The sequence below is a fragment of the Terrapene carolina genome, unplaced genomic scaffold (assembly GCF_002925995.2).
Source record: "Terrapene carolina triunguis isolate 2854851 unplaced genomic scaffold, T_m_triunguis-2.0 Scaffold130, whole genome shotgun sequence".
NCBI classification, from domain to species: Eukaryota; Metazoa; Chordata; order Testudines; family Emydidae; genus Terrapene; species Terrapene triunguis.
Window position 1 is genome coordinate 3544640 of NW_020664481.1, and position 21520 is coordinate 3566159.

General features: G+C 46.4%; 1 protein-coding gene across 2 annotated transcripts in view; it reads right to left on the minus strand.

Annotated features, from left to right (window-relative positions):
* Positions 1-533: 533 nt before the first annotated feature.
* Positions 534-21520, minus strand: part of GMEB2 (glucocorticoid modulatory element binding protein 2) — a 40272-nt gene continuing 19285 nt past the window's right edge. The window contains exons 3-10 of one of the 2 annotated variants that reach the window (XM_026652868.1): positions 15720-15817; positions 14042-14169; positions 11977-12080; positions 9452-9609; positions 7433-7504; positions 6376-6513; positions 2523-2645; positions 534-2236 (exon numbers count right to left, since the gene is read on the minus strand). In XM_026652868.1, coding sequence (XP_026508653.1) covers positions 1587-2236; positions 2523-2645; positions 6376-6513; positions 7433-7504; positions 9452-9609; positions 11977-12080; positions 14042-14169; positions 15720-15817 — 1471 coding nt within the window. In that variant the 3' untranslated portion in view covers positions 534-1586. Of the gene's footprint in view, positions 2237-2522; positions 2646-6375; positions 6514-7432; positions 7505-9451; positions 9610-11976; positions 12081-14041; positions 14170-15719; positions 15818-21520 lie in introns of those variants that run through there. The other variant, XM_024203409.1, reaches the window with a different exon arrangement.

Here is a 21520-nt window from a genome sequence, read left to right on the forward strand (position 1 = left end):
TTTCTTTGCAGGCGTGTGTGGAGGGCATGGGGAGAAGAGGAAGAGGATTCTGTTCATTCTCGGAGCCAGTTTTGTGCTTCAGCTGTAACAATCAGACACGGACAAGGAGATGAAATAAGCCAGCAGCACTCTTTCAAAAATATTTATTAGCTTATTAAAGTGACCTGTTGTTGCTGCTGCTGCCAGATCAAGTTGATAGAAAACCCACACTGCAGGAATCCAGCCCCTTTAACACTGTCTCTAGCTGACATGTCACTTTCACACACACACACTACTTTTACAAAAATAAGGACAGTAGCGAACCTCTCAGCGAGCTGAATAATCAAAAGAGTATTTGATATCTGAATATTCTATTTGCATATTCAAACCTTGCAGCCCACAAAATATCCTTTTGGACGCATTGGGAGGGGACAAGAACACCCAGCCACACTAGATAAGGCTCACTGGCTAGATGCTTCTGATAAGCGGTTAGCAGAGACATGGAGACGATTAGATTCCACAGTTAACACCTGCTAAGATGGAAGAAGTTCAGATGTCTCTTAGTGCTATTATTTAATTGTTTTCTCTGCATACTCAACAGTACAACTGTGCCCCGGGATAGCATCTTCACAACCAGAAGGGCCACAAGAGTTTCCTTTTTTTTTTAAAAAACCCAAAAGAACAGATTTTTGAGAAAACAGAAGGAGACCCTAAATCCTCAGAAGATACAGATTTTCCACACCTGTCCCTGGATGGAACCAAAAGCTTTAATAAGTGTCCCCCCTCCCCCTCTAAATGATCAGACTTGGGAGACCAGCATCTCGCTCACAATGAGGAGACTGCACATTTGGTAATATTGAGATACTGCATTTAACTACCCAAACCCAACATTATGTGCAGAAACCAGCAACAAGGGTCACTTGGATCAGCCCTGTGACTGCCACACATCAGAGGACCTTCCCTGGTCCAAGGCTGCTTTACCTCAACGGTCATGCACATTCTTCATGCCCAGTTATGCACTCTGTACCGGCCCACCCTCCAAAACACCAGCTTCCCAAACTGTCCTCTGCCGTGAGGGGGAAGCAGCAGATTCCCTAGTATTGTTGGCCTACATGCAGTATTGAATCATGCCAGAACTCAGGAGTGCCCCTTGGCCACTTACCCCCTTAGGTTCTGGTAAAATGCCTCATCATCTATTGTTTCCTTAACCTTTCGCTACTTTCTGCTCATTCCCTGTTCTCAGGCCCTGCCCACATCTGCTTCTCTTGACGCTCTGTTCCAGCTGAGATGTCTAGAGACGATTCAGAGCTAGTGAACTAGACATGAAGATAACATGTGTTCCAGGAAAACACGGGAGGAAAGTTTTATATGTAAACCGGTTAATGGGTCAGTGCGATTCATTCCTTCCCCCCTCTTTTTGGGAGGTCTCTCTTTTTCCCTTTCTTTGGCTCAAACCTCATTATTACTCCTTTTAGCCAATCTACCTCAGAGTCTCAATTCCCTGTGCCCTCTTTATACTGTTCCCTCTTCCCTCAGCGCAGGCAGAGAAAAGGCAGCTCAAGCCAGAGTACATCACAAAAAAATGTCCCTCCAGGCAAGTCCCCTTTTCATTTCTGCTCTGGCTCTTCTGCCACTGTTGTCACCTCGATGGTGGTGGTGTGTTCGTCCGACGCCGTGGCATCCTCAACAGCGCTCGACGGCACCGTCACAATCGTGCTCCCGCTGGGAGCCATTTGTGTTACGTTCTGTATGGTGGTGCCTAGTCCCGGGAGGGTGAGCAGCTGAAAAGGGCTCACCACTTTCACCACAGTGCTGCCATCTTGTATGGCTGCCGTGCTGAGGACTGTCAGGTTGGAAGCATCGGGATGGATCTCAACGGTGTTGGGGAAACTAGAGCCTGAGGAAGCCAGTACAGTGTATCCTCCCAATAACGGAGAGGCTGGGGAGCTGGCTGAGGGAGCCTGAGATGTACTTTTCCCAAGCACTGAGGCTGGAAGGGCAGACACCACTTTGCTGAGAGGGAGGTTGGCAAGCTGAGAGACGGGCACTCCTGGGGCCAAGGCAATCTGTGCTGATTGGGTCAGGACTTGAGAGGTGATAGCAGCTGGCCCAGAGGTGGCCCTGGTAAGTCTGGGGCGTTTTAAAGGTGCTGGGATGGAGACTGGAGTCAGAGTCATCAGCACGTTGTTGAGATGCTGCGATTTGTGCTTCAGCTCCTTTGCTCGCTTGCGGTGCTCGTCACATTGCTGCTCCAATGCTAAACACAAGAGACCGTAATGAATGTTAGTACGGGGACTGTCCAACCTCCACCTAGCATAAGCTTCCCAGTGGCCATCTTCCTAGTTTTAACAGCATAGTAACAAGTGAAGTACAATAACCAAGGCAATGTAGCTAATTCTTTAGCATCATTCCAAGCTAAACTGATCTAGCATGCATTGGCTTAGCAAAAAAAAAAAAAAAAATCTACTTTCCTACACAGAAAAACTCCAGGACAGTATCAGCGATGCTAACAGAAGAGACACTGAAATTCCAGTTGGGCATACCTGCTAAATCCCGTGTGTATTGTTCTCTTGAGCGATCCATCTGGCACTTGTGGCTAGCTAGAACTTTCTTTACCAGGTCCAGCATGCCAAAATTCTGGACTATGTTGTTGAGTAAGACAGCATCTTAAAACAGAAAAATAGATACTGATCGTTGAGGAAAGAATCATTCCCTACAGAAAGAATTTACCTTTTTCTTGGTAAAACACAGATATGCCAAAGCAGCAGTTCTCAAACTGTGGGTCGGGACCCCAAAGTGGGTCGCAATCCCATTTTCATGGGGTCACCAAGGCTGACGTCAGACTTGCTGGGGCCTAGGGCCAGGGCCGAAGCCCGAGCCCAACCACCTGCTGGATGGCGGGGCTCAGGTTACAGGTCCCCGACCTGGGGCTGACGCCCTTGGGCTTTGGACCTCCCACCCAGGGTGGTGGGGCTCGGCGAGGCTCAGTCTTCAGTCCCCCTCCTGGGGTCGTGTAGTAATTTTTGTTGTCAGAAGAGGGTTGCGTTCCAATGAAGTTTGAGAACCTCTGTGCTAAAGTGACGTAGCCAAATCTGTTTTAGGATAATGCAAGAGGTCAGAGCTTAAGAATTCATTAGTATTTATGCTTAAAATACTGAGACAGGAAGGATGGGGAGAAGCATCAAGGGGTGATTAAGAGACAATAGTCCTTTCTTCCCAAACAGAGATTGATAAGAGAGGTCTCGGGACACATAGCTAGTTGCTATCTGGACAGCAAGCACTGCTGACAGGCTGACCAAAGCGTGGTCAGAGGAGAGAATTGCTTTCACAGGATACAAGCTAGAAGCCTTTTTCTCCCCCCTTTACCAATGCTGAAAATGCCTTCTCTAGCTCAGTTTATGGGAAGCATAAATCTAGACGAGTTTAGCAAACAATTACTTTTATTTTCATTCTGTTTTCTCAGTGCTTGTATTAAATCTTGTGGTTAAGATGACTGTTGTCTGAGTAATTTCACACAGACATCCCCAAAGAAAAGAGAATCCCATAACTGAAGGGCAAAGAGTTTCTCAAAGTGACACTGCCCCTCAGTCTCAATGAAGTGGCAGGACAAGGTGTGTTTCCTCCCAGCGAGATGTGCTGTGAAAGGCCATGGCAGGCAGAACACAAGGAGAAAAGCTCAAAGATTAAGGAGGACACGATAGCTGACAGTAGTGTTGGTCCCAAGTGCCAAACATTCCAAAAAATGAAGCAGTCATATTAAATTATTTTTTCTATATTCAGTGAAAGGTGTGAGTGGGAATGACAGTCAGTTTCCTTCAATCTCTGACTACATCACATGGTGTGTCACCTTCTAATGATGCAGCGCAATGAACTGTAGAAACTGGCTCAAATTAGCAGGGCATATGCACAGATGGCAAAGCCAGTGGGAATCTGTTTGCCAACTACTGGAAACAAATTTTTACCACAGACTGCATTGCAGATTCTAAGGAAACTGGCCACAAAACTATCCTGCACCACTGATGCACCGTCCATAGCAGCCAGTTATTTCCAAACCCCACCCTGCATGTGAGAATTAAAGGGATGCCAACAAAATGAGCATAATTCATTCTGCTATAGTTAAGACTAGATTTTTGTTTAAAGTTCAACTCTAAGTGCTCGAAAATCTACATGGCTACTTGGACTGCCTTGAAATATGGTCTGCCTCATGGGGCACAGGGTTCTGTTAGTGATCCAAATTTGGGGTCGTCTGACCAAGGAGGTTTCAAGATACATCTCCCAAAACAAAAGTTGAGAGATTCTGGCAACCTTTTTTGGCTCACAGACAAAGCTCAACAAGGGCTCAGATCATTGCATGAGGGTCCCTAAGGCTACAGTGTTACCCCAACAGAGTGCATGGCACCCACCAGCCCTTTGTGGGAAATCAAATTACATTGATATTTCAAAAAGCTTTTGCTTCTCATCACAAGCCTCGTGCTTATTCTTGCTCCTAAGGTATTACACTGAGCATGTGCGGCGTGAGAGACTATCTGGAAAACTACTTCCAGGTCACAGGACCTGGGAGTTCTGAGGGAATGTAACCTTCACTGAATCTGATCTCCATCCCAGACATTGTGAGTTCAAGTCCAACCCAGGGAAGAAATCTGAAGTGAAAAAAGCAGACATGTTGCCCAATCTGCCTCTATCAAAAGGTTTTTTTATTTTGGGGAAATGTAATCTGAGTACAGCAGAATATTCAGAAGGTACTGCAACTATTTTCCGAAAAGAAAAGAAATTACACATGTGAATGCACAGTGGGAGAGGAAGCTGATTAGGGGTGCAAGAGTAGGTGGGAACAGGGTAAGAGGGGTTTGGTGTGCAGCCAGGGATGGGGTTATTATGGGGAGGGGATAAATGGGAATGGGTGGCAGGGGAGGGAAGAGTGATTGAGGGGCTCAGATAAGGGGTGGGAGGCGGTATTGGGGAAGGGAGAAGGAAGTGGGTTGGAGAATGTGAGGAGTAGCAGAGGGGATGGGGGTTAGCCCTCAATTCTCCCATTCAGGGTGTGCTGGGATCTGCGGGAGGCTTACACCTCTGCAGAGGTCTGAGCCCCTTTCCCTGCCCCTGTATGTTCTGGGATCTAGGGGACCTTGCTTCTCTTAGGGACTCTGAGCGCCTCTCCCTGCCCCTCCATGTGAGCTGGGATCTGGGCTGGGGGGGACTGAAGGTAACCATGTAAACATCTGAAATCCATAAGATGAATAGCTAAAATACATAACATGCATGGGGAGGGAGCGGGGTGTGGTGGAGGGGCCCGGTTTGAAGGAGGGGCGAACTGGATGGACATGGCTAGGGAAGCCTGGCTGAAGCAGGGTCAGAAATCTCAGCTGGAGGTGTGTAGTGGGAGTGGGCCCAGCTCAGTGTACAGCCAAGGTATACACAGCTCAGTGTATAACCAAGGGAGCATGTGGCCCTCTAGTAAGCTGCTGCCCGTGATATGTGTACACAGCAGCACAATGCAGGAGATGGCAAGGAGCAGCTTCTTACATGTTAATGGCTTCTACATTGCCAACTAGTGGCTTAATGGGATGGTGCACTGGAAGTGCTGCTGGGGAGGAGGGGACTATGTTTTGCAGGGAACGGTGAGGCAGGGGTTAGAGAAAGAGAGACACACCAATCTTCTCTTACACGCTTAAAGTTATTGTAACCCCTATGCAACCTTAACTCTGCCCCCCCTGCAGCTGGCATGAGCCACTGGGAATTATCTGCATGCTCTCCAGCTGCAGTCACTCTGTCAGGTGTAGCTGTATTGAATAGTGGAGGAATAAGTTGGAGCAGCTTGGAAAAGCTGTGATTGTGATGTGAGGAGATCTGAGTCTGAGTTCCCCCATGCATATTATCAAAGGAAAGAGGTGCATGTGTCACTATCATTTCAATGCAGAATCGTCTCGAGTGTCAGCAGCAAGGTGGGATCTGAGAGCAGTCTATGGATCTAATGATGGGAGAGGGGAAAATATAGGTTTAGGTGGCATACTGCATGCACATGTGAAGGGTTGTAAAAGGGTCTGAAGTGGCTGTCAAATCTGACAAATGGGATACTCTGTAGGGAGAAGAGTCTCAATATTTCAGCGCAGGTAGTGCTTGTCCACTACAGTAACAAGGCAGAGTGGGAGTGTGTTATGGGTGCTGTGGGGCAGTGCTCAAGGAGGGCAGAGTTAAGGCTGTGTGGGCATTTACCTTAACTGTATTTCCTGGTTTTCAGAAGACCGAGTTTTGCTGAACTCGATGTTCTGAGAGGGCATGAGCTATCACCCAGCAACCTTAACTCTGTGTTCACAAAGGTTTTTTGCCATTTAATAATAATAATAATAATCAAGACACAAAGATGTTGCTTATTAGCTCCTGCAATTAGGCTCTTACCACTGAGCTGTAAGGGAGGATCCTGGACCCGCTGCTGTAAGCCCTTCATGGTCTCCACAAGCTCCTGGTGAAACTCTTCGATCACTTCTTCCAGCAGCCCTGCATCCTTCAGACCTCGCCAGAATGCAAACGTGTCATCTAGGGGAGCAGCAAGCAGAAGAGAGAACCTCAGAGTGCCAGGAAAAGGCAGTGGGGGGGCTGAATGACTGATACATCACCATGCCTTATTGTGAGGTAAAAGGGGTGTGCACATCCAGCAATCCTTTCGAAAGGCAGGAGCTCACCCTAGACTTTGCTCTGATGGGGTTTGAAGCAGAAGACATTCTACCTCTAGGCAGGTGGGGATGGGGCAAAACCCAGTATGAACAGGCATCCCGAGGCAATGGGGGAAAAGCCAAGTCAATTGCGTAGCTTTAAAGGAAGAACATACTTTCCCCTTATAGTCCCCCCCCATTCCCCATATCACACAGGACTGATCCTGCCCAACAGGGCAAAGAAGCTGCAGAAGAATCCTGTGAGTCACTTTGAACCCTGAGCCAGAAGGACTGAGGCAGAGCTCCTCCTAGGAGTCTCACTCACTTCTCTTCCACAACCCAGCACAGGCAACAGGATGCAGCACCACAAATCCCTATCCCATTTGGGTGTCAGATGTTATCCTCCATGATCCTCCCTAATTCTGCTGAATCAGAGACGCATGGGAGAAATCTCAGGACTCACACCCAGGTTCCTCTGAGGGCAGTGGCCAGAATTTGACCCATGCTTGGGTATTCTGACACTTGGAAGCAATTTCATGCCAAGACGACGTTGTGGCCACACTGCAAACACAAAGGACTTAGTCCTACACTACAATAATCTAAAGCTATGGCAAATAAATACCATGAAGATCAGGCAGCTGAGTATGGGAACACCTACAGGCAGAAACAGTTTTCCTACTCACCCTATCTTTTCTTTCTCCTCAACCTTCTCCCCCTACATCCCTTTCAAATGTAGGTAGCCCACATGGAGTATGACAGGAGATATTGACAGCATTGTGTCTTGTGGTTTTCCTGAACTGTACCTCCAATGCTAGTGGTCCAATCACTGGCTTCCTCACAAGTTTCTATGGTGATTGTAGCAGGAGATCCATTTACTGCAACCAAGATCGAAAAGGAAAAGAAAACACAAGTCATGGCTTCACAAGTCTTGCCACATAGCGTCAGACTGTCCCTGCATTATACACCCACTCACTATGTTACATCCAAGAACACAGGCAAGTCCATGCAGTACTCAATATTGTATGAACTTATCTCCTCCAGCTGAAAGCCAAGCAAACAGAGACTCTGAAGTGGGATTAAAAGTCACATGAGACCATTGTTTACTTTGCTTACTTTCCAAACAGCTGGGCAATACCCTGGGCACTATTTACACAACTCTTGCAAAATTCTCTTTGCATCGGGGAGAGTAATTTCTTTATTATAATAATAGAAAAATTAATGTAACAGAGCGCTGGCAAGTAGAATTTGTATCTGGTCTGGTAAGTGTTCAAGGCAATTACCTGGCTTGCTGCCAATCTACAGGACGTGGAAGAGACACAAAATTCTTAAGAGTCTGCCTCTGACCTGTGGTTTGACAGGCCTGAAAACTGAACTGACCCAGTCATTCCTACAGATAATACACACTGGGATACTGTTCTACCCTTGCTGCCTCCAGCGTATATGACTGTGATCATACTCCCGCCCAGCCACTCATGTGATCTCTGCTCTCCACAGCCCTTTCCAATCTCTATGGTACTGTTACTATGGAGATGAAGGAGTCACATGTCAGTTGAGCTGCCAGGAGGATGTCAAGCTGCATGCAGGAGCTGTACAGCTCAAAATCTGGGCCAGAGATGCAGTGATCATTCTGGGAGCACTAGAATGCTCTCCAGAAAGACGAGCAGTTTGTAACATTCTGTAGTTTTCAAATAATTCTTTCCCTGAGAAGTTTGTTCCTTCCACTCTGCAAATTTGGTTTTTCCCACTTGTGCCAAATACAGCCTGACACCAACAGTGTGGAAACATCCTGGTTTGCATGTTAACATCTTGGATTATATTCATAGAACTGCTCACAGCGACAAGGGTTAGAGCCACGCTGTGGGGTGGAACTACCACTGAAATAAACAATGGGTTACACATGTACAGCAACCATAAATACTAGCCCAAAGCATGGAATTCAATTGTTAAATGTTCTGGGCAGATCCAGCACAAGGGTACAAAAACAATTTTTGCTTTTCTCCTGCAAAATCTGTGGTTATCAGATTTTTTTTTTTTCTCTAAGTTCTCAGTGGCAAAAGGATTTGCAAATATAAGTATTTAGAACTAGGAGCACATTTCCACAGAACATTCCCTGCTTAAGGCAAATCAAATTCAGAACTTAAACTCTAAAGCAATGTCCTTTTAAATTCATTGTTGTAACCTATTTGTGTGAGATCTGATAGAAATGTGTAGCATTCCATGGCTGCATTGAATCTTTCATCAGACAAAGCAATAAATAATTCAGAAATGGAGCCTTAAATGAAAATATCTAAATTATTCAGAAGGAAGTCAGTTGCCATCTTTGAAAGAAAGTGCAATAAAAGGGGCCCCAAATCCAGCATGCTGTGACAAAGGAATCATGCTCATCTCTGCTGCCTACTGCCATGAACACTGAGGACAGCTAGCAGCTGATCAGATGCTGGCGCTGAGGGATGACCACATCACGGGGGGACTACTGCGTTCCTGCAGATTATCTGGAGGTCACTACTTTGGCTATGCAGCTCCTAGTAAGCCAGGATGCAGTATGGGTAACTCTTTAGAATGAATATCATTCTTACAGATTACCCAAGTGATTTCCTTCCAGGCACCTACTGCTCTGCCATGCAGCGTTACAATGGCTGCTTCTGCATAGTTCCAACATGGGAGACTCAGCAACAGGGGGAGGGGGAGAAGTGAAGGAGGAAAAAAGTAACAAGAAAAAACATGATAGAGACAGCAGTACCTGCATTCATAAGGAAGCAGTAATTAAGCTTTGACTCTTAAAGAGCCCCAGTAGCGAGGGCTGTGGAAAGCACTCAACATACCGTCTGCAGAGGCAGGGGTGAGAGGAATATACTCTGTTGACGTCTGGCTGGTCAGAGACACTCTGGCTCCGGTCAGGTCAATTTTAGTGCTTCGGCAGGTGTTTGAACAGACCTTGGTATGTTGGTAGAAATCCAGCTCTCCGGAGTCCATGATCTTCCTGCAGCACAAGGAATGAGCGTGAGTACACACTTGTATCAGTATGTCACAGACTCAGTGAGACAGATCACTGAAAAACAGCTCCCCTTCCGAAGTTTTTAACTGCATTTCAAACACGTGAACCTCTCAAAACCCTGCACGAATTAACTCTGCACTTCAGCTTCTGCCCTTCTTTTCCCTTAAATTTAAGACGATTCCGATTGGCTTGGTGGAGAGGAAGCAGAACATGAGATGGCCCTGCAGGATATCAGCTGCTGAAGTGCCCTCAGGACTCCTGCTCAAGGGGCCAGTAAAGATCAGAGGGACTGGCAGAGGTAATGGACCAAGAGTTGCTTCTCTTTTCTCCCTATTATCCAATTCTTTTGGGAACATGAACCAAATTAGTGGCCCATAAATGAAAGTGCGAGTGAGAGTGTGTGAGTAAGAAAGTCCACTCTGACAGGAAGAGAGGGGAAAAATTGTTTACCAACAAGACGAGCATTTAATCCCCTTCTATACAGCCTTTACATGTGAGTTTAACTACTATGCCACTCACTAGAGCTGAATAGCATGCTAATACATTGTGAATAGGGCAAAACTGTGTCAGAATATTCACATTCACAGATATATGCCAGCACTTTGAATACAGGAAGCATGGTGGGTGTCCCTGAGTCGATAAGCAGGAGGTTAGAAGCGCTGATGGAGAAGTTAGTCTGAGATTTATTGGGAACCAGGTTCAAGCACACAGAGTTCTCTGCCTACTGGCTGAATGCCCCGCGGAGGGGTCAGTTAGAAGATAATATGCTCAGCTGAAGAAGGGAGAGAAAGTGGAAATTAAGCCACAATGGGCTTCTTTTGACAAACTCCAGGCTTAGTTATCAGACAGGAAGAGGAGCGGGAGAAGGACAAAGGAAGATCTTAATCTGGTCTTATTGGACATCTAATGCCAACACATGCCCCCATCATCACAGAACCTCTATAAAGTATGGCACAATGACAACCTCAAATTAAACAGTGAAATAGCAGAAAGTTGGTTTCCCTTTATCACCCATTCATCTACCCCGCATCCTGGAGACTCTCCCTCAGTGTAAAGAAGGGCTGGATGTAGCTCCTTTTGGAATCTAAAAATGAGGCATCTCAGCTCAGCAAAAGGACATTGCCAGAGTGGCACAGATGGTCTCCTCACCCCCAGGTACTGAGCATGCTGCCTCGGTAATACTCTGAGCCTCTGCTGGCTGGAGACATCATCTTGGATTGCTGGGCTGTTTGCCACTAGGTTACTGGGCTGGCCCTCACACATCCTTTGTAAACAGGTTTTGTTCCTCAGAAGACCAGCCTTGCCAAAACACTGATGTATTGGGTTACAACGACCAATGAGTAAAAGCTGATTAACAATAATACGAGAGCAGTTTGTGTTATTGCAGGAGCTCAGTGGGTGGGGCAGCCTTGCTATGAAAGGAGTGTGGAGCCATTGATAATTCTGGGGTAGGGGATGATTTCTTTTTGCTTCTGACTATGGATGAAGAAACAAGTGGATTTTGGTCAGACAGAAGTCTCGAGCTGGTGCTCTGGGAGACCATAAGGAAAGCTTATGCTCCAATACATCTGTTAGTCTTAAAGGTGCCACAGGACTCTCTGTTGCTTCATAAGGAAAGGAATTTCTGTAGTCAAGGCCAGAGAAGAGGAAGGCACAAATAAGCCTTTTGGCAAAAAAAGTGGTTTAAGACAGACATAACATAACAGTATGGATAGATTAATCTCATGCAGCAGGGAGTGCGGATTCAGTAGGTGGCCTTCTTCTCTCAATCAGTAATGAACCAATGTTCTGGAATGGTGTTCAGGAGTGCTCTGCTGCACAAGTTCTGTCTTTTAGAAGAGATGTAAACAGCACAGTCTGACAGCTTGTGGCCATTAAAGATCTCATGACACTATTTGTAAGAGGAGATGGGGTTTTAGTCCTCGTCAAGTTCCAGATAAGGAAATTAACATTTGCCTTTCCAAATTTCCCCTGCATTTCCAACTGGATAGTGTATTCTCTTTACTTCCTGTTCTAAAACTGTTATGCGCTATTGCTGTGTGGCTGTTACACAACTGCCATGCACCGCCTAGAGGCAGCTGCATATCACATTGTTGCCCTGGGACTATGACAGGTAGTGACAGTCCCTCATTTCTTAACCACCTCTGCCTACCTGCAACAAGGAAAACATAAAACTGATCACTGGATGGATAGACAGTTATTGGGACAAATTTTCAGTGTATTCAGTGGCACACATATCCACTCAGTCGCTTAACAGCTGTATCAGAGCATGCGGAACATCGTCCTGGATTCTCCCAGAAAGAAGAAACCATGGCCATCCATGCACATATACAAGCAAGCAAAAAGACTAACCTGAGCATGATCCCATTCATCCGGATTGCTCGCTTCCAGTCCTTCAGGGTTGACTTGCCAGCCAAGTGGACAAACTCTTTGGGACTAATTAGGTGATCATCATACTGCAAAGGGGAGAAATGCAACATGGTGTGACGCAGCAGGAAAAATGTGGACTCGTTCCACATGAGAGGACAGGCATATGTTATACCAGGGTGCATAAACTGTATTTAGCATTGTGCCCAGTGACAGAGCAGAACGACCCTGATGGCCAAGTTTTAATATTATTGTTAAAACCAAAGCTGGGCTTATACCAAAACTTCTGATCTGAACAACCCCAAAGTTTGATAGGACTCTCTGGGCTAGGCCCATCTTTAGTGAAAATCACCCACCAGGATATTGTGATTACACTGAAATATATCCTAACAGGAGCCAAGAGTCTGAACTTTGGCAGAAATTGGTTTCAAATTCTTCTCCTAGCCCTGTACATACCACAAAGCATCAGACAGGAAGGCCATACAAGATCCATCCTAATGCGGTTTGTGCAAAATATAATTTGCATTATAGTGTGCTGCTCCATACCATGTGCAACTAAGACACTATTTTATTTAGCTCTCATCTGCTCCCACTAACTATCAAGCAAACTAGTGACAAATAACAGATTGTCCCACCCACCATTAGTATCCAGTCTTCCTAACCCCAATGGTCAACCCCACAAAGCACCTCAACAATGACTTGACTAGAAGAGATGCTAAGACTCAGGCTCTTTGGCGGCTCAAACTTTGGCCTCTGCAGAGTTAGTCAACAAGCACAATTAGTGCCAACGACAGCAGCCGCTTTTATGATGGGGATATCTGTGTCGCCCCCCCCCCCCCCGGGAACTAGATTGAGACAACCAGCATATTTCATATTGAATAGTCATGTGACATCTTTGCCTCATTACTGACTGGGTGGATTTGAATTGGTGACCTAGGACCCCTACTGAGCTAGACAGTCCTCCTTTAATAAAGCTTCTATGGGGAATTCCAGTAGGGATTTGCCACCTCCAGGGCTCTTTTCATTCCCTCCTAGGTTAACAAGTAAATCTGATATTTCCAACTGCTGCATGACATGAACCATTGATCTATAACAGGAACCAGAGTCAAGTGCAAAGAGGAAGCTGATCTCTGGTGGTAGCAGGCACAACTGATCTGCTCCAGTCTCTACTGTTTGCTTTGGAGAGAGAGAGAGACATGGAAAGATCCATCTCGCCAAGAGGAAGGGGAGTAGGCCATCTCGTCAAAAGCTCTCTGGCAGCGCAGCCTGAAAGCAGATCCTTCTTAAGGGACAGATTATTGTTTACCATTGATGCCTTACTGTGTTATCATGAAACACATGTTCTGGGAATGAAAAGTGCCCCCCACTCCTCCACTCATGAAGAGTTTTTTTCACCCCCAACCATCTGGGGTGGAAAGAGTGGAAACAGGTCAATACCATCTTTACCAAGAAGGTTTGCATCACCGTAACAATTTCTCTTAAACTCAGCTGATAAAGGGAATGTCTAGGTTTTAGACAACTGCTCAAAGGCAGAGCCAGATTGAAGTTGAAGCTCTAGCCAGAGCTGCTCAGTTTTCCTATGAAGCACTAAGTCACAATAACAGACTGCATGAAGACAATGGTACTCGAAATAGTTTCCTCTCCTTTCCCCTTTAAAGCAGGATCTCAACTTAGTTATAACAGAGCCCTGCTTCCTGACACAGTCAAAACCACATATGGATGGAGTTTAGCAACCAGGTAGAGTGATCTACCATAGCAACAGCACTGGAATGATAGATTTAATTAGCATCTGTGGTCCTTATTCTCCTTTCTGGGCCAGGAGGATAACCTAAGAGCACACCTCTTATCTCCATACATGCAGTCCTTCCTTAGGGACCTTGTGGTTTGAGCATTGGCCTGCACTGACTTGCTAAACCCAGGGTTGTGAGTTCAATCCTTAAGGGGACTATTTGGGGATTGGCCCTGCTTTGAGCAGGGGGTTGGACTAGATGACCTCCTGAGGTCCCTCCCAACCCTGATATTCTATGATTCTATAACACTGTACCCTCACCTGGACACATTTCACATTAATGCCTGGGCACACGAATTTCCTCCATATCAGGTTGGCTTTACTATCTCCGCAGGTGATGGGATAAACAATCTCAGCCTCCAAGCTGTCCTCCTCTTCAGCCATCTTCACTTCTCACAGGGAATGAGAAGGCAGGGATCGGGGCGGGTCAAAAGGAAAATGAGTTACAACTATTGATTACTGTCAAGAGTTAAAGACATTTTGGGACAGAGTTTTAAAGCTTGGGAGCAAAAAGAGAAGGCAGGCAGGAAAACCAGGCTCTTCAGACAAATTTTTAGCCAGCCTTCAATACCAAGCAGCCATTTGAGACAGATATAGTCACACACATTATTATGGTGCAACTGTCTATTTTCAAGGTGGTGGGTCTTCCACTGTTCCCAAAGGAGGGCTTATAAGCAGGTAATCATGTCTTTTGCAAAATTAAACACTTGCAAACCCACTTCAACTCAGTTGGTGAATATTTCCTACCTGCCTACACTGGAGTGAAGCACTCAAGTGAGAGCCACAGGAACATTCCAAGATACAAAAGCATCACTGTCCGAGCCCGAGCATCAATACTTTATTACAGGGATCAGAGAGTTTTTGGGAGTCACCATTTTTATTACGAGAGTAAGTTCATTAAACTTAATCCAAATAATGAAGAGGCCAGCAAACCCAAGGGAGACTTTCCAAACTAAACTGATTTATGCCACTGCAGCCCAATTGGCAGAGACATTCTTACAATTTTTGAGTCATAAATTCGTCGTCAGGTTTCAGAAGCAAGCAGTAATGCTCTTGTAAACAGACAATTTGATGATCCCATGGCTGAACTATGGGCAAAACATATAGGTAGCAGATTGAATGGGGAATAAATTCAAGCAATCCCACTCTTAGCCAGGAGAGGGCAGCAGTGTGCTATGAAACCATATCTGACCAAAGCAACAAAGAGTCCTGTGGCACCTTATAGACCAGGAGTCGGCAACCTTTCAGGAGTGGTGTGCCGAGTCTTCATTCATTCACTCTAATATAAGGTTTCGCGTGCCAGTCATACATTTTAGCGTTTTTAGAAGGTCTCTTTCTATAAGTCTATAATATCTAACTAAACTATTGTGGTATGTAAAGTAAATAAGGTTTATAAAATGTTTAAGAAGCTTTGTTTAAAATTAAATTAAACGCAGAGCCCCCTGGACCAGTGGCCAGGACCTGGGAAGTGTGAGTGCCACTGAAAATCAGCTTGTGTGCCGCCTTCGGCACACATGCCATAGGTTGCCTATCCCTGTTTTAGACTAACAAATGTATTGGAGCATAAACTTTCGTGGATGAATACCCACTTCGTCAGACGCATATCTGCCCACTCTCCCTTTTGGGCCTTCTCACCTTCCTTTTTGTCACATGCAGTTAGGAGGCAGGATTATGGCTCTACTGTTCTGTTTCCTTGAGCAAATAACAGCTACAGTGATGCCTGCAGGAAATGTGTGAAACCATGATCTGATCCTGAAGGTGTCAGTCTGCCTGCTCTGCAAGGAGGCTCCTGGCCTCTCACTGGCAGTGTGGTGTGCTCCCAGGCAGCTGAGCTAGGCAGACCTGCAGCACTCAAACCCTCAAGCAGCAGGACTGCTGATGCTGCAAAGGTGCCATGAGGAAGGTTGCAGTAAAGGCCAAGGCAGTACACTGAACCTACCTAAGACAGCTTCTTTCAGATGTGTGGAAGCTGTGAAGGCAGCAGCGGCTGCAGCAGCTGCATTTTCTGTCTCCAGGGTGTCTTCATTTAGGTCGCCACTGGTAAAAGAGTTGGAGATGGAATTTAGATGAATCATTCCCATTTCTGATCTCTGGAGCGAGCGCTGTTTCAAAGGTCACTTGTAATACACTTTGGTGTGAGCCAAAATATGTCCCCGTAATCCCTAGAAATGCAGATCTCTTTCCGTAAGAAAGTATCCATTGGCAAAAGGTAAGTTATCTTTTCCTCACTTAATTAAAAAATTGGAGTCTGATGTTGCCCATCAGTACAACTCCAGCCCAGTACAACAACACTTGTGTGATCCCTGTGCTGCAATTTCCTGATGTGCTCATAGGAAGCTGGCTATTTCCCTCCGCCAGCACAATGGAAATCAAAAGCAGACTGTTGCCAGTCACTGGCAGCCTCTTTTAAAAAGATTCCCAAAGGAAGCAAGTGGGCAACAATCCTCAGCTGGCTGGAGGATGGACTAGATGATCTAATAGGTCTTATTTTCCATCTCTAACTTCTATGGTTCTATGCTTCTTAGGAATAGGACCCGAGAGGGCTGGAAGAATAGCCGAGTATTTCATTAAAGCTTTTTCCCCCAATATGGGTTAGGCAAAACAAGGAGGAAAGATTAACAGACTTTGCCTGGAAGCAGGATTATATTACCTTTGTTTCTGAACTTGAGTGAATCTTGGTGACGTTGGAAAAATGTGGCAGCAGCATGGTGTGGCATGTCAAAAGTATCCAGTGTGATCAGCACCTACAGTAGCTGATCATTCTGAATTGATGGATAGACATTTGGCACGTCATTGTACCCCAATGAACTTGTTCAATGTTAAAACCACCAGTTCATATTGAATGGGAAAAGAAGGGGCAAAATAAACATATAGAGGCCCCATCTACACAGGACTTTTAACCACGATCTGGAAAACTGTGCTTAAGCATGTTTTAAACTTGGTTGTCTGCGTTATAACTAGCTCTGCCAGCTGATGAATGAGAGCAAATTATGTCCAATTATTGTGTCTAATGTCTCCCAGGGGGAAGAGCGAGGCTAGAAGGACTCTAAACCTGGATTGAATGCAGTTTGATCCTGTCCATGGTGACAGATGAAAGGCCTTGAATCCATATACCCAGTGAGCATAAAGGCCCCAAACCATGAATTTCTGCAAAATTTATTTTAAATTAAGCTTTTAGACCTTATGGTTTCAAGGATAATTCTGCAAATGTGAACCAAATGCAAACCAAGGCAGTGTTGCTTCCTGAGTCTGGACCCAGACAGCTCCAGTGCCTCTGCTGCTGCTCAGTAACTTTGGCCAAACTTCAGAGAGAAATAAATAAAACTCTGGCCAGTTTCACTGCTTGTTTTCAGAAACTAGCTGTGCAACTGTCAAGGGCCATGTCAGTGTCACTGCTGCTGCTGGGGAATGGTTTATGCAGCAGCAGAGACAGGAACTGTACTTACTCACAGGGTAGGAGGATCCAGGAAATGGAGACCTGAGGAAGGAGTAGTGAAACCTACCCTGCTTGCAACAACCAAAAGGCTCTGGAGGAGCAAAAAAACAGGAATCTCTTCTCTGATCCAACAGTAAGAGGGAGGCATATCTTTCATTTTATCTACTAACCAGAGGCTGATACGTAAGATGGCACCTCCAAGCAGGAACTGGGGTTAGCATCCTGGTAGAAATCCCACCCAGCTGCTGGAAGAGGAGGCAGGAGATGCTGGGCTTCTAACTGAAGTGTTCCACCTGGATCTCACAAGTGGGGCCACCCCTCCTCTTGCCATCTCCTGGCACACAAATGAGTTAAACCATGGTCGGCCTGATTGTTAAACATGGTGAAGATAGGACTGGAAGGAGAATGAAGTGTGTGTGTGCATGCTGGAAAGGGAATACTCATACGTTCTGCTTTAAGAAAAAAGGGCTAAAACAAACCTGACAGTTCTGGTTTCAGAACACGATATGCACATGGGCGATGTGCAGAAGTTATCTTACAATACACATTGGTATTTGGGGACAAATCTAAAGACCTACAGAGTAGCTCATGTCATTGCTGTCCCTCCCCACTCCTCCCAGTCACTTAGAGCAGAAATCAAAGTAGGAGCTGCTAGCTTCAGCTCTCTCTGTGCCTGGAATACCTGCACTTGCGGTGATGATGGAAGTCAGAGCCCCTTCTAGGTTTCAGTTGGCTCATGCATCACTGGAGAATTGCAGGGACATGTTCAATTCTCTCTGCTGGCTACTTAGGCCTTGTCTAACTACGGAGTTTTGTTGACAAAAAGCAGCTTTTGTTGACAAACCAGTGAATGTGTACACAATGCAATGCGACTTTTGTTGGCAAAAATGCCGTTTCGTCAGCAAAATAAAACCACCCAGACGAGACACAGAAGGCTTTCTGGGCAAAATTTTTGTCGACAAAGTGCCAGTGTAGACACCACGCTGGATTTTATCACTCTAATTGGCCGCCAGGAGGTGTCCCACAATGCCCAATTGGACCGCTCTGGTCACCAGTTTGACTTCCACTGCCCTGCAGCCAGGTAAACAACCATGTGCCCCTCCCGCTTAGAAGCCCTGGGAATTATTGAAATTCCATTTCCTGTTGGTTCGCCATGGAGAGGTCTCATCGCATCTTCCCAGGTGACCATGGCGGGTTATCGCAGCAAATGCTCTCCCACTTGGGCCACTGCAGAGCTGCTAGATCTGATCAGTATCTGGGGAGAGGAAGCTGGGCAGTCCCAGCTGCGCTTGACGTATGAATTTTGATACTTACAGGCAGATCTGTCAAGGCTTGTGCAAAAAGGGCTACGAGCGACATGCTGCAGTGCAAAGTGAAGATAAAGGAGCTGAGGCTGGCAAGGGAGGCAAATCGTTGCTTCGGTGCTGCACCTAAGACCTGCCAGTTCTATAAGGAGCTGGATGCTATCCTCGGTGGCAACCCCACCTCCACCACCAAGAGCCCCGTGGATACTTTGGAGGGAACGGAGGCGGTGGAAAGAGAATCTAACCCAGAGGACGAAGTCATTGATGGAGTTAGATGATGATGTGAGGCTCCCGGGGGGTAGGCAGCCAGGAACTGTTCAGCACTCCGGAGTTGTCTAGCCAGTCTCAGCAGTTGCTCTCCGGTGAGCAAGAAGCAGGAGAGGAGACGCCTGGTAAGTGGCTGTGGTTTGTGTCGTGCAGAAATGGGTTCAGGGCATAGAAATGTGGGAGGCTGGCTGTGTTTCTGTGTGCTGGACATTTCCCTGTGCAGCTAATCATTACGGCGGAACAGGGAGTTGATGCACACTGAGATCTCACAGGAATCCCCCAGAGAGATCTCTAGGAAAGGTTCCTGGAGGTACTTGGCAATCCTCTGACGAAAGTTCCTTGGCAGAGCAGCTTTGTTCCTTCCCCTCATTGTAGGAAACTTTCCTGCGCCATTTGGCAATCACTTATCGGGACCAAAGTGGCACACAGGCAAGCAGCATAGGGACCAGGATGGAAGCCACAAGCATGTAGTAGATGTACCCTTGCTTCCCTGCTTACCCTCAGCAGTGACATATCTGCTACAATGACCCTCACCTGTGGAAAAGTGTGGGAGAATTTTAGAATTTTTTTCTTGTTGGCTGCACCGGAACCCTTGCGGAGCACCCTTTTCCTCATGTAGAGCACCCCCCCAGCCAACACTCACTATGCTTTGGGTGTTTGCCAAGATATGTGCTTGCCAAGGGTCAGTGAGAAAGTGATTGTAATGTTACCAGAGGTGTATTTTACTGAAATGTGTCAATGCTGTGCATGAACTTAACAATCATGCTTCTGTGCATTGTTCCTTGTGCTTCGGCAGATGTGGCCTTCAGGAACACTCCACACATACTGGCCAAGCGTCTCCGCCAGATAAGAAAGCGCCCAAGACGGAGCAAAGAAGACATATTCCGGGAGGTACTGCACTTCTCCAATGCAGAGAAAAGGGAACGCAAGGAGTGGAGGGAAGTGGAAAGGGAGGACAGAAAAGAAAATCAGGAGTTTGTAAAGGACGCTACTGAGCAGATGATTAAAGTCATGGAAGAGCAAACACAGATGCTGAAGTCCTTAATAATCCTGCATACTGAGCAGATGCATGCCCGCCCTCCCCTGCAGTACATTCAGAACTCTTTCACATGTCCCCTTCTCCCCCCAAACTCTGCCCACATAGTCCTTCCTGGGAGTTCTCTGTTTCCCCTCGGACAACTTTCAAAATGATAGCTGGACATACACACAGCTTTGAAAGTCTGCCCTTCCCTGGTACCTCCTTTCCCACCAAGTGCCTGTGTGTGTGTATGGTTTCTTGTTTAATAAAAGCAAAGTTTTTGAACAGTAACTCATCTTTATTTGTTTCCTACGAATTGAGATAGTAGGCACTACTAATACATACACAGGCAATGTAATCATTTGCTTACTGGAATGTAAGGCCCCAAATGTCATCATTGCTTCTTAGGAAAACTACATGTAATGTAACATTGCAGCACCAATCACTGAGATATAATTACTGGTTCTCATTTTGAAAGTGTTGCCTCAAAGCCTCCCTGATTCGAATTGCCCCCCTCTGGGCCCCTCTGATAGCCCTGGTATCCGGCTGCTCAAAATCAACAGTCAAGCGGTCTGCCTCAACACTCCACCCCGAGCAAACCTTTCACCCTTAGCTTCACAAAGATTATGCAACATATAACATGCGGCTATGACCATGGGAATATTATCCTGATTGAGGTTTAACCTGCCACAAAGGCAGCGCGAGCGCGCCTTTAATCTGCCAAAGGCACATTCCACTGTCATCTGGCACCTATTCGGCCTGTTGCTGAGCTGCTCCTTGCTGCCGTCCAGATTTCCCGTGTCAGGTTTCATGAGCCACGGCTGTAAGGGGTAGGCCGGGTCTCCCAGGATCACTCTGGGCATTTCAACATCCCCCACTGTAATCTTCTGGTCTGGAAAGAAAGTCCCCGCTTGTAGCTTTCTATACAGGCCGGTATTCTTGAAGATGTGTGCATCATGCACCTTTCCGGACCACCCTGCGTTGATGTCAGTGAAATGCCCACGGTGATCCACAAGAGCCTGCAACACCATGGAGAAATGCCCCTTCCTATTGATGTACTCCATCGCAAAATGGTCTGGTGCCAAAATTGGAATATGCGTGCCATCTATTGCCCCTCCAGTTAGGGAAACTCATTTCCGCAAAGCCATCCACTATTTCACGCACATTTGCCAGAGTCACGGTCCTTTGTAGCAGGATGTGATTAATTGCCTTGCACACTTGCATTAACGCAGCCCCAACGGTCGACTTCCCGACTCCAAATTGATTCATGACTGACCGGTAGCAGTCTGGAGTCGCCAGCTTCCACACAGCAATTGCCATGCACTTCTCTACCAATAGGGCAGGTCTCAATCTGGCGTCCGTGCACCACAGTGCTGGGGCGAGCTCCGCACATAGTTCAAGGAAGTTGGCCTTCTGCATTTGAAAGTTCTGTAGCCACTGCTTATCATCCCAGACGTGCATGACGATACGATCCCATCATTCAGTGCTTGTTTCCCAAGCACAAAATACGATGGTCCACCCTCTCTGCAGCTGTTCCGTGAAAGCCAAAAGCAATCTAAAGTTGCTCCTATCCATGTCACACAGCATGTCAGGCAACTGGGAGTATTCTTCAGTTAGGAACTTTGCGATGGCAGTGCAGTTAACCACGCTGTCCTCATGATAGTTATCAGAGCATAGGAGAGCAGTGCAGGATACATCCCTTCTCACAAAGATGC